Source organism: Carassius auratus, chromosome 15 (genome assembly GCF_003368295.1).
Source record: "Carassius auratus strain Wakin chromosome 15, ASM336829v1, whole genome shotgun sequence".
Lineage (NCBI taxonomy): Eukaryota > Metazoa > Chordata > Actinopteri > Cypriniformes > Cyprinidae > Carassius > Carassius auratus.
Window position 1 is genome coordinate 9,848,756 of NC_039257.1, and position 13,888 is coordinate 9,862,643.

The window sequence follows — 13,888 nt, forward strand, 5'->3', positions numbered from 1 at the left end:
AAAATTAATGTTATGGAGTGGCCAGCCCAATCTCCAGACCTTAATCCAATTGAGAACTTGTGGGGTGATATCAAAAATGCTGTTTCTGAAGCAAATCCAAGAAATGTGAATGAATTGTGGAATGTTGTTAAAGAATCATGGAGTGGAATAACAGCTGAGAGGTGCCACAAGTTGGTTGACTCCATGCCACACAGATGTCAAGCAGTTTTAAAAAACTGTGGTCATACAACTAAATATTAGTTTAGTGATTCACAGGATTGCTAAATCCCAGAAAAAAAAATGTTTGTACAAAATAGTTTTGAGTTTGTACAGTCAAAGGTAGACACTGCTATTTTTTTGAACACACCCCTTTCAACTAATTGCCCAATTGCACAGCCTTAAGAGCGTGCATATCATGAATGCTGGGTCTTGTTTGTTTTCTGACAATCTACTGAACCTACTGGTAACTTGTTTGCCACGTAGCAATAAAAAATATACTAAAAACCTTGATTATTCTGGTTAGTCACATTGTACTGCTATTATTTTGAACAATACTGTATAAGTTTGGGTACCTCATCATCCTACTTTTATATAGTTTTTAAATGTACAGTTCGCTCAAATTTGATTGATCTGTTGCCCCTTAAGAGGAGAATCTGAATCTCGATGCTGGAGTCTTCACAGCGATTATCAGGTTTAAAACACTCTTTCTTACAATGAAACGGAATGCATTTGAGGTTTGACATCTGACAGGACTTTCATTGCACAAATCATGCCTGTAGATGGCACCACACACAACACAACACAACAGAGACCTCATGTTAGCTTATGCTAATACTTAGTCTATAGAGAAGCGATGATTAAAGCAGCACTGATATTGCTTTAAATGAGCTGAACTTTTTTTTAAATATATATATATATATATATATATATATATATATATATATATATATATATATATATAATCTTTGTAATTGTTTATTTTATATATTTGTAATTCATGTGTAATTAATATCATTGATTACTATGGTGGGAGGAAAACTGCAAAAAAAAAAAATCACTTTGGAGAGCAAAATGAATGGCGGAACACTGTCTTGTGCAAAATGTTGCGATTTTGTTTGTGGTTAAAGAAGAACGGTCTTAGTCAAAGTAAAGGCATTGTTTTGTTTAGCCTTATTTCACATACTCCGTGCCATGGAGATTGTAGACTGAATTCTGAATATTATTGAATTATAGGCAAGAGTGGCCCGTCTTTCTGGTGGGAAAGTTGACGCACTGTAACCGCATGTAGCATCACCGACTTGTGCCACAAAACTAACAAAACTAGTTTTTCAAAGCACCAAAGTTTATTCATAATGTTTGTTTTAATCTGGTGTAGCCTACTCCTTCCTTATTTTTACTGTTTGTAGGAAGGCTTAATAATTAAGTAAAAAAAGCTACTCATATTAAAATTATTACAGGAACTTGAAAGCAAGTTAAATATGGAAAAATATACGTGCACTGAACTATTGGCAGCTTCATATCGAGTCTATGTGCTTGTATATGTGGTTCCTTAATTAAGTAACTGGTATCTGTATTTAAATGTGTTTAAAACTGAAAGTGTACATTTTAGTTTTTGAGAAAAAAATCCAATGTGACTTAGAACAATTTAAAGATCTTTTCAGCAATGCGGTTGTCCTTCACTTGACTGTGCAGTTCTGTACTGTGTTTGAAAGATAAGCTACTGTTGTATTGTGGATCTGATTTGTTTGAGCCTAGTGTTGCAGTGTTTTCTGAAGCCATAATTAAAAAGAAAAAAAAAATTACAGCTGGAAAAAAAATAGATATACGCCCGTTTCCCCAGGAGATCACAACAGGAAAACAGTTTTTTCCTTTTTTTTTTCTTAACCCTTGATGTTTTAGTTAGCCTAATCATTTAAGTTTTAAACAATTGTATCTAAAATGTATATAGCATAATTGTATTTTTGTTTGGATGAATTGTTTTGTAATTAATATAAAAAAAAATATTTGTATATGACCTTTATATTGTTAATCGTGAAATAAAATGTTATTAACAATTTATTTGAGATTGTTATTTTAAGAAGTTGGGGGAAAATATACTTTATAATATAGAATAAACTAGATTTTGATAAACCTTAATAGTTTATATTAAATCATTTATATAACATTAAACTTTATTGTAGTTGTAGGCCTACTTGTTTTATTTGTTTATTTATTTATTTATTGGTGGGGGGGGGGGCATTTTCGAATGTACTCGACTTGACAGAATAATAAATAAATAAATAATGAATGAAAGAAAGAAAGATAATGTAAATGGTAAGATGAGGGCTTATAGGGAGCAATTCCGGGAATTCACCAAACACTCCTTGCTCCAAATAAACTCCACTCCGTATTGCTTATCCGTACTGGGCTCTAAAGATGCATAAACTTGTCTATATAACTGCAAACTAAAAATGTTTATAATTCAAATACATAGCATACTCTTCCTGTTACACAAACAGAGAACAGTCGATATGCTAATGAAATATTATTGGAACGCCGCTCAGCCAATCAGATTCGAGGACTGGAAGCTGCACTTTTTTCCAGAGGTTTTGTATTTAGATATTTGTAGCTTAAAAGCCTACATTTTTGCGCCTTAGCTCGATGTACGACTGCGAAGAACCGCTGGAGAAGCGCCTGTGAGGTGAGATGTTGAGTGGAGAGCTCTTTTTCCTCCATCAGTTGGTGCTGAAGGAGCCGCTTCCTGCTGTCTGTCTGTCATCGCGAGGATGAGGATGCTGCCGTTCAGCAGACGCAGGACTCACGAGCGCGCTGGTGCCAGCCAAACGTCGGATCACTTCAATCGAGCGTGACGTTGTTGGATCCAGCGACTGATTGTATGTTGGCCAAGATAACGAAGGATTGGAATTTCGTCCATCTCGCGAAACCTTTGCCTTTGTAAATTCTGTGGCAGATCCGTCTTTAAGTCTCTCTTTGAGATGTGTATCGATCTTTTTTAAAGATGTCGTCATCCTACATGTTAATGGGTCGGATTTTTGAAGGGCAGGGATGTGGAAGTGAAGGAGCACGTTCATTCTCTTCATTATAACGCCTCATCTGTTGGATATAAGCCGCGCTGATGGAAAATACGGTGAGTGTTGGATAATAGCCTATTATGCGGAGTGTTATCCAAGGCTTTTATGGCCATGTTATATGAGAAAGAAAGAGTGACTAATCAAGAGCTTATTTACACTAATATATTTTACAGTGGGATGTAGTATTAATGTGTCTGCGAGCATAATAACATCTGTGTGTGTTTATAATAAGCATAATAACATTCAGAAGTTTCGTTTGTTGTCACTTAAGATCAAATAAAAAACAAAATTTTCAAATTATCAATAAAAATAATTTACAAATATATAAATTGTTTTGTAAACATTATACATTTTGTAAAATGTTTTAAAATCTAAAATGTGTTTAACAAGCAAATAACTAGTTTTATTGAAGTCAAAAATGTTATTGTTATTCACCAACAAGTAATTTCAAGGGGTCCGATCAGGTAGAAGAGAAAAAAATACTTTGATGTACTTACATTTAAAGTAAATAAATTCGCAAATGATTAATTCTGTTACCTGTAATATGAAATTACCATCAACACACAATTTATGTGACCTATTGTATAACTGACTAAGGCCTAGATTAATATTTTAGGATATAATATTAGATAAAAAATAAAAAGAAATATATAAATATTTTGCATTTCAGGGTCATTTTTATCACTTTTTCTTTCTTTTCTTTTTTTTTTTGGCATAATATCCCAAGCCCCCATTCATTTGCTGACCCTAGTGCATATTTCAGCAGAACTGCTGCTAAAATTCAGGGGACCGGAATCAAACTGGTATGGATGCCCAGTGAGTACTACAGGACAGTGTTTCCCAATCCTGATCTTGTTCAACCCCCAACACTGCACACTGTGGATGTCTCCCTAATCAAACACACCTGATTCAACTCATCAGTTGATTTGTAAAGACACCAAGACCACAAATATGTGTGTCCTATAAGCGAGACATCAAAAGTGTGTCGTGTTGGTGGTACTTCAGGACCAGGATTGGGAACCACTGCTATAGGTTCAACATTCTCATTTGAATGTGTTGCACTACACCACAAACTATTTTACCAAATTAATTAATAATGGACTCCAGATTTTACATTTCCTCACTGATGTGAGCAATCATGGAGCAAGAGAAAAAATAGATGCTCAGATATAATAGGGAAATGTGAAACTCTCGGAATGCTGGAAATTTACATTAGAGAACTTACCGTTTTATAGGCTACTGTAAATATCCCTGTTTGGTTTGTTAAAGGGATCACAGGTGGTCTCGCTGGAGCAGCAGGTGGAGAGTGTGGAGAGGAGCATTGTGTTCCTTAGACAGGAGCAGCTGTCTCTGCTGCATGGACTACATCTGGAGATCCTGTCCCTCCAGAAACGCTGTACAGGTGTGTATCATGACCATTCCCATAGTACACCAACCTGCATTTGATTCTGAGTTGTTGTACACACATGAAACAACATGCATAATTGAATTGAGCACCATTTCATTTATCATATGTCATAACTAATTCAATGTCATTCCAAAAATAATGTTGACACACAATCTAATTGAGTTGCCGTGCCCTAGATGCAGAGAAGAGCAGGGTTACATTGCTCACTTTGATGGCTCAGGCTGCACAGAGAGAACCACGGGTCAATAGCTTCCTGTCAGTGCAGGGTATGTGTTTTCCCTCAGTAATATAGGACACAGGCTTTCTACCTGAACATTGCTGGAAATGTGCTGAACCACCTAGGGCAGAAAAACCAGCACAATGCATATTCATCTTTTTGCTTTTTTGTCCTCTAGATCAACAAATCATGCCTTCTCTGTATCTGCAACACAGGAAATCAGTTTTTGTATACACCGTATACAAATGGGATATATAGAGTCGTGGCCAAAAATATCAGCAGCCTTGGTAAATATGACCAAAGGAGGCTTTGAAAATTAATCTGCGTAGTTAATCCTTTTGATATTTTATTTAAAATATTCCTGGAAGAATTAAATATATTTAAAAATAGGAGGAAATATCAGTATGAAATAAATGTTTTGCTTAAATACACATTGGACACAATTATTTGCACCCCTATAAATTATTATAAGTAAAATATCTCTGAAGTATATTCCCAGTCATATTCACAATTTTGAGCACTTCAGCGTGATTATAAACATGAAATTATCCAGTCATGGCTTCCTGTTTAATAATCGAGCTTCACAAATTAGTGAAGTGGCTTTAAGAAAAGAGCTAGAGCAGTGAAAATTCCCATTTCCACCATCAGGGAAATAATTAAGAATGTCATATCAACAGAAAATGTTCTGAAACTGCCTGGAAGAGGACATGTGTCCATATCATTCTAATGCATGGTGAGGAGGAGAGTTTGAGTGGCTAAAGACTCTCCAAGGATCACAGCTGGAGAATTGCAGAAAATATTTGAGTCTCAGGGTCAGAAAACCTTTTAAAAAATTGTCAAACAGAACCTACAACATTACATGTTGTTTGGGAGGGTTTCGTGAAAAATTCTCCTAGCTCATCCAAAAACAAACTCCAGCTTATTCAGTTATCAGACACGACTGGAACTTCAAATGGGACTGGCTTCTATGGTCAGATGAAACAAAAAAAAATAGCTTTTTAGCAGCAAACACTCAAGATGGGTTTGGTGAACACAGAGATAAAAATTACCCCATGTGTACAATGAAATATACTGCTGTATTTTTAATGTTGTGGGCTTATATGTTGTGGGGCTATTTTACAAAACAACACAAAAATGAGCGGGGTGAACTGAAGAGAAGCAGTACCAACATGGAGCTGGGAATCTGAAGGGTGTCAGGTCAGGTGGGAATCTGAAAGGTGTCTTGTCAGGTGTTCTCTAACCTCATCAGGCATTATAGGAGAAAATTTAGACCTGTTAAACTGGCAAATGGAGGTTTCAAAAAGGGTGCCATTAATTGTGTCCAACGTGTATTTAAGAAAAAAAAATCATAATGATATTTCCCCCCCATTTTAAATTCTTATTATCCAATGGAAGGTTAGATTTTTGAGGTTTTCTTTTTTAATAAAAGAACAAAAGGATTAACAACACAGATTAATTTTCACAGCCTACTTTGATCATATTTACCAAGGGTACCAATATTTCTGGCCATGACTGTATATACACTCACTGACCACTTTATTAGGTACACCTTGCTTATACCGGATTGGACCTCCTTTTGCCTTCAGAACTACCTTAATTCTATGTGACATAGATTCAGCAAGGTGTTGGAAACACTCCCCAGAGATCTTGGTCCATAATGACATGATAGCATCATGCAGTTGCTGCAGATTTGTCGGAATCTCCCGTTCCAGCACATCCCAAAGCAGCTCTATTGGATCTATTGGTGACTGTGGAGGCCATTTTAGTAAAGTGAACTCATCGTCATGTTCAAGAAACCAGTCTTAGATGATTTGAGCTTTGTGACATGGTGCATTATCCTGCTGCAAGAAGCCATCAGAGGATGGGTACACTGTAGTCATAAAGGGATGGACATGGTCAGCAATAATACTTAGGTCGGTTCTGGCATTTATACAATGCTTAGTTGATACTAAGGGGCCCAAAGTGTACCAAGAAAATATACCTCACACCATAACACCACCACCACCAGCCTGAACCATTGAGACAACGGAGCATGGATCCATGCTTCCATGTTCTTTATGCCAAATTCTGACCCTCCCATCTGAATGCTGTAACAGAAATTGAGACTCGTCAAACCAGGCAATGTATTCCCAGTCTTCTATTGTCCAGTCTTCTATTGTCCCTTCTATCCTGTGCAAAGTGTATCCTCCATTTCCTGTTCTTAGCTGACAGGAGCGGCTCCTGGTGTGGTCTTCTGCTGCTGTAGCTCATCTGCTTCAGTGTTTGATGTGTTGTGCATTCAGAGATAGTATTCTGCATACCTTGGTTGTAACGAGTGGTTATTTGAGTTACTGTTGCCTTTCTATCGTCTCTTACCAGTCTGCCCATTCTCCTCTGACCTATAACATCAACAAGGCATTTTCATCCACACAACTGCTGCTCACTGGATTTTTTTTAAAATTAGGACTTATGGCATGATCTATAATAATTCTTGAATGTATTGTTTTCAAGATGTTTTATAAAAATAAAAAAGTTGGAAATAACAGTGTCTGTCTATTGATTACAGAACTTACACAGGAACTCAACATGAAGCCCCCAGGCAGAAGTGAAGCAGGTGAGCTCTATTTGTTTCCAAAAAATGTTGTTTCATGTATTTGTATTTTTAGCACAGGTGTACACAGTACATTTGAGGCAAATGTTTTTTTTTTTTTTTTTTTTTTTTTACATGTCTTTGTTGATAATTTATCTAAAAGGCAAACCAATCGCACGTTAAGAGGCCACTCACTGTTAAGCAGTAGACATCTCCTCTCCATACTGCAGGTCATCCCTCCCTCCTCCACCCTGATGCAGACTCATCCTTCTACAAATTGATCTTGCCTGCGTTTTCCTCTGCTCTTGCTGCACAGTCCCAGTGGGGGTGTCCAATTACAGCTTGTTTTTTTTATTTTATTTTTTGCTGAGACAAAGTTGGACAAGGAGACAGAGAGGAATAGCACAAGAAAACTGAGAATAGAAGAGAGAGAAAAAAATTATTTTTAAATTATAATCAGTGGTGGGGAGTTTTAAAATCTATTTGTGTGAATGATTAATAATATACTAATCATCAGTTATCACAATATGAGCATGATATACATTACCAAGATTGGCATCTGTAAGAATTTTTGTTTGTAACTTTTCATCAAAACATCATATATATATATATATATAGAGAGAGAGAGAGAGAGAGAGAGATCTTCTGTAGCCTGTACTAAATAAAATAAAAAAGATATTCTGTTCTAAAGTTTTCATCCCCCGACCCTTAATGCATAGTTTTTCTTCTGGAGCATCAGTGAGCATTTAAACCTTCTGTAATAGTTGCATATGAGCCCCTCGGTTGTCATCAGTGTGAAAAGATGGCTCTCAAAACCATGCAGTCATTGTTGGAAAGGGTTCAAATACATAAAAATGATGGAAAGCCAAAGAATTTGTGGGACCTGAAGGATTTTTCTGAAAAACAGCAGGCAGTTTAACTGTTCAGGACAAACAAGGGACTCATGAACAGCTATCATTAAACAAAAAACAAAGCCGTGGATCATTGGGTTAGAAAACTGAAATAAGAATCAAGGTGATGTAAACTTTTGAACAGGTTCACTTTTGTTAATTCAACTGTGGACTGAATATAAACATCTTTAATGTGAAATATCTTATTCAGGTCAGTAATAAACAATAAGATGCATTTAGTATGATCCTCCTTATTTTGGTAAAATAATTAACATTTTGCAGATTCTGAAAAGGGGGATGTAAACTTTTGATCTCAACTGTATATATATATAAATGTGTTCCAATATTCTGCAACAAAACTGTTTTCAACATTGATAATAGTAAGGATCATATGACAAAAAAAAAAAACTGAAACCTGGAATGAAAATGAAAATTTATAATAAACCTTTAAGTCACTTAGCAATAGCCACACATACTTGTGTTTCTGAATAATTGTTGTGTTGATTAAATAAGTCAATTATTAAATCATGTCGCCAGCTGCTGACATAACAGTGTAACCTGCAGTCATTAAGAATTAAACATACTCACAGTTATGTTCAGAACGCAGATGCACAGGCATGAAAAAAGAATGAAAGATTTAAGGCTGAAATAAAATACTTTTATTTCCCATGAACAGGAAAAATCAACTGCTGAAATAACTGTGCAGCATGTCAAAAATGGAAACAGGGTGTGTTAACTGATGCTGCACCATGACTAGTGAAGCCTGCTAACAATGTATTCCTTCTTTGCTGTGAATGATTATTCATCTGAGATCAAACATCAGCATGTTTTGGATGTGCTAGTTTAGTCTTCAAAGAACCCCAAAGGAGCAAACACTGTTTGATGAACAACATTATTTTATAATTTACAAGCATATTGCTTGCACAATGCGAGTATTAAATGAACAATACTCATAATTTCTTGATGTCTATCGCTTCTTATCTGCACAAATACCTTTGTCAACTGATTGTTGTCGACATATCAGTTTCATTACACATTCTATTAAAAGAATCAGAGACAGCAAAGAGTGAACTCAACAAGAAACAGTGTAGAGATCAGATTTAGGGATCGGATAGCACAGCATTTTTTATAGCCACATTATGAGCTCATTTCAGTCTGGACCCATGGGGTGGGACTGATAGGCAGGCTGTGAATTCAGGACATTCTGGACAAGCTGATAGACAGAACTGTGTTCTGGCAGAGTTGCAATAAAATGTAAAAACGAGAGACAGGAATGTGGGAAAGATGTTGAGCTCACAGCACGAGGTCATCAGGTTCGTGTGGATCAGGTGTAGAACATCTGACACAGATTCCTGTACATCATTTTCGGTCTACTTAGCCTGTCATTTATCTGAAAGACACTACAGTAATGTGAGTGTAAAGACGCTTTCAACTGAAAAATACTTCTTTTGTTTGATTGTAGTTAAATTACATGTTATATGGCAGCTACTCTTCCATACTTCCATCTAATTCTATAGCACATTTTCTTACTCATAATTGACAGTAATATGAGAGTGATTTAAGATTTGTTAATAGTGCACTATATCTTTACAGTTATTAATTTAGCAGACATGTTTTTTCCAAAGAGAAGTTTTGCTGTGTGTCACCGATTTACTTTACATTTGCTCTATGCTTCGTGGGCACGGTAGAGAGGTCTTGTCCTAGACATCTGATGTGTCTGATAACCCTGAACAGATGGCACACTCTGCCAGTAGCCAGATCAGAGTTGAGATTAGCTGATTTGGATTTGCTCAGTGAGTCTGTAATCCTGTGGCACAGAAGAGCCTTTTGTCTACTTTCCTCTCACACATCCAATTACCTTTTAGATCGCAGATTAGTTAGAAATGTGCTTTTACGGCTAAATCAGATTTTATATGGAGAGGCTTGTACATATTAGTCATGCCTGTTTTCATGTCACATGGTTGATCACACATGAGATCATACACTCATTTGTACAGTAGAGAGTGTGGTGTTTGGCTTCTGGGTCTTCACTTTCTCTAGTTTATGTTCAAACTGCATGAACAACACTGGCTAAACTCTAGATGTGAATTACAGGGCTTGAACCCACCAAACAAGGTAAAAAATGTAAAACAGTTTTAGAAAATTACAATAAAGACATTTATAATTTTACAAATGTTTTCCATTTAAAATTTATATATATATATATTTACTTTATATGCATTACAGAATCCTGGAATGTTTTATTCCTGTAAAAAATCACTAATCACATTAAATCAAGTTTTATTACAGTAAATGTGTCTTTTCTCTATGTATTCCAGAGGTGAAAGAGGAAGAGGAGCAGCTGGAAGCTCGTTGTGGGGAAGTGGAGGAGCATCTGCAGGAGCAACAACAGATCCAGAGTGATCTGCGATGGGAGCTGAGTCAAAAGTCGGTCCTGGTGGGTGCTCTCCGTGCTAGTCTGAAAGAAAAGGAGCGCCATTTCCTGGAGGAATTAAAACACCGCAGCCACAGAACCACTGCGCTCAACACCGAGCTGCAGAAGCAGACGGAGACGGCTGCGTACCTGTCCTTCCAGCTGCATTCAGCCAAGCAGAAACTCCAGCAGCAGCGCAGGAGGCCACCCCAGCCCGGTGCAGACAAGCCTCCCGTCCACCCTGTACCTCAGGCCAGTGCCAGCAGCCCGACCACCATCAAACCCAAACGACGGAGCTCGAGCCGGCCCTCCTCAAATCTCCGTACCGAACGCGCCAGGGAGTGTGTACCCCGCGAGAGGGTGACAGGCCCTGAAGAGCCGATGGCCATGCCTGACCCTGCCCTCTTCCTCTACCCCTACAGACACAGATCCCGGCTCCGCCCACCACACAGACACGCCCTCCCGGAAGCAGAGGGGGAGGAGTCAGAGGAGCTCGATCAGGGAGCTTCAGTAAGCAGACTGGCAACAACAGTAGCTAAAGCCACTGCGACCACTGCATCCACCACAGAGAACAACGCTGAATGAGTGTTTCTTTTACAGTTCGACCTGCTTGTTTTTATGATATCTAAACCTGAATTGCACCTTGAGCCCCTTGGGAAAACCTTTGCATTATGACAGTGACAGAAACTTTTATATTTGCAATACGGTTTGCTTTTTTTTACAGTTTGCACATGCGGTGGTTATTAGACCAAGGAGAGATTTTTGCTTACGTTCTTGTTGAACCAAAATCGACTCGTGTTTATGTTGCTGTAAGGCATTTTTATAATCAGAAATTACCCTGAGGACCTCAATACACAAACATGAAGTGCTCCATAAGGCCTGTTTTATACATCCTGCATCTGCAGTGTGTAGTTTTTTCACTAACTAACTTGCAGTCAGTCTTGGAGGGGTTGAATTTAAGTGGACTAAATGGCTGGTGAAATCCTGCAATAGATACCAGAGAAAAACCTGTCATTTTTACTAGAAGAAAAATCTCAAAAGGAAAGAAAACTGTGTATTATATGCATGTCAAACACGTGCGTTTCATATGCACGCCTAAGTCAGTTTTTGTGTATAAATAGCACGTAAAATACAAACACATTGCGCTATTGATACGCTATTCTTTGGCTTTTCTCTTGTTTCTGCTCTCGCAATAACAACGGAGCTATTTTATTAATCAGTTTCAATCAATATCACATTATCACGGCTTATACAAAAATCTCAAATTTTTCTTCCTAAAGAGAGAGCTGTAAACATTTACATTGACTTAATCTCACCTTATGTGACTGACTGGATAGTGAAGAAAGGAAATACAAGAAAGGTTAGAATGCATTTGGAATGATCCTGATGTTTTAAATTTACTAAATAACAGATTTTTTTTAGTTTTTTTACTATCATGTAATAATAAAGTGCTGTTTTGCATCTTGTGCTATATTTATTAGCTTTATTGGCATTGATGGATAAAAGATGCCTATCATTGTGTATGTACAGTAAATCTGAATCAGAACATCTAGATTTCAAAGGTGGTTTGGTATTCATGCAAATTACCATTTAGAATGCAAATGCAGTCACCTCTTCATTTAAAGTAATAATACCTAATTGCACACCTCCAATAACCATTTTAAACATTTTAGCCTTTATTAAAAGGAAAATGCAATGTAGTAACCCAGAAATCACTTTATTTAGAGCTGAAGCGCTGTCAGTGTGAAAGTGTGACCCTGCTGTTTACTTGCTGCAGACGCAGGATGTGCAAAATAGGCTGAACTCAGTGTCCTTGTGAACTTGTTACTGCTGAGTCTTTGTTCAGCAGTTGTTTTTTTATCTGTATGCCCTTGTTGTGGAATAGCTAATCTCAGATATTTCTGAATGATCAGGTTGTCTGTCTGGTGTCACCACAAGTGCACTCTCTCAACCCTCCAGATGTGATGGGGATTATATTCAGTCAGACAGATAAATCCTGTGTGAATGAGATCTATACAGCCTGAATCATTTGCTTAAGTGCTTTATCTGTTATATGGTGTGTTTATATGTGGACTTGTTGATTAGAAGAGAGTGGGCTCAAGGGTCAACACACCATTGTTCTGCCATCATTAAATGAGCCAGTGATGCCCAAAGGACTGATGAGCTTATGCTGCTCATGCTGTAATGTTTTAGTCTGATGTTGCAAATAACATGTTTATATTCGTGTCATTAGAAACTCAATGCTGTTTGTTTTATAATTCTGTGTGGGCAGGTATATGTGCATATACCAGGAGATTTCTTGATTAAAAGCAATGTGAAACATATTGCAAACATATCAAGTGTTTGTAGAGCAAAAGCTTGTAAATTCATAATATGCAAGATTAGATGTGGTGTGGTATGAACTAAAGCATAACTCCTGCTCTTAGATGTACAACTTAGAGAGGGTCAATCTATGGAAATGGATTGGATGAGAGTGACAGGCAACATTACATTTCTTGACAACTAAGAGACAATAATAAGTTTAAAGGAAGAGTTCTCTCAAAAATAAAAAAATTGCTGATATTGTTCCCACCCTAAGGCCTTTCAAGATATAAATAAATTTGGTTCTTCATCAGAACAGATTTGGAGAACTTCAGCATTACATGTCTTTCTCACCAATGCAGTGAATGGGTGCCGTCAGAATAAGAGCATCAAAATAATCCACAAGTATTCCACACGACTCCAGTCCATCAATTCATGTCATGTGAAAGCCTTGTCGTTGTCAGAAACAAACCCATCATTAACTTTAAACCATCACTTTTGTCCAAAATATGAGTATATAATAACCATAATATTGCTTCATCCAGTGGAATATTTGTTTAGAAATGTTTGTGTTTGTGCTTGTAAACAGAGGTAGAGCTGTGCATATTTCTCTTCGGATTCAGACAATACTAGACACTGGAGAAAGCAATATCATGGATAGAGGATATAAATAATTTGAAGTTAAAGCATGCGGATGGATTTATTTCTCTCAAACATGATGTACTGGATTCATGTGGGTTACTTGTGGATTATTGAAAAGTTTTTATCAGCTGTTCGGACTCCCATTGTGACGGCACCCATTCACTGCACAGGATCCATTGGTGAGCGAGTGATGCATGCTAGATTTCTCTTAAATCTTAATTTTTTGGGTGAACTATTCTTTTAATAATGGGGCCTAAAAGTACACTATACTATAGATGACCATTGTGTCACAAGCCTGTGACAACAAACCTCGTTTTGCAAAATAATGTGACTGTAAAAGATTTAGTACCATCTGTTTGAAACTGAGCTTTTCTAAAGATATTTACAATTCTATATGT

General features: G+C 37.1%; 1 protein-coding gene across 3 annotated transcripts; it reads left to right on the forward strand.

The window, feature by feature from the left end:
* The first annotated feature begins 2,543 nt into the window (after positions 1–2,543).
* Positions 2,544–13,079, forward strand: LOC113115016 (coiled-coil domain-containing protein 92-like). Of its 3 annotated transcripts, none has more exons than XM_026282204.1 (5): positions 2,544–3,106; positions 4,320–4,452; positions 4,635–4,724; positions 7,221–7,268; positions 10,453–13,079. In XM_026282204.1, exons 1-5 carry the CDS (start codon positions 3,095–3,097, stop codon positions 11,130–11,132), a joined length of 963 nt encoding a protein of 320 aa, XP_026137989.1. In that variant the 5' UTR covers positions 2,544–3,094; the 3' UTR covers positions 11,133–13,079. The 3 variants fall into 3 exon arrangements, with proteins under 3 accessions (XP_026137989.1, XP_026137990.1, XP_026137991.1); XM_026282206.1 differs by lacking the exon at positions 2,544–3,106 and adding an exon at positions 4,019–4,082; XM_026282205.1 differs by lacking the exon at positions 4,635–4,724 and having other exon boundaries at positions 2,549–3,106.
* Positions 13,080–13,888: the final 809 nt, after the last annotated feature.

Coding starts and splice junctions, on each gene's coding strand:
- LOC113115016 (XM_026282204.1), top strand. Junction 4,453..4,634: donor CCTCCAGAAACGCTGTACAG/GTGTGTATCATG, acceptor GCCGTGCCCTAG/ATGCAGAGAAGAGCAGGGTT. Junction 7,269..10,452: donor CCCAGGCAGAAGTGAAGCAG/GTGAGCTCTATT, acceptor TATGTATTCCAG/AGGTGAAAGAGGAAGAGGAG.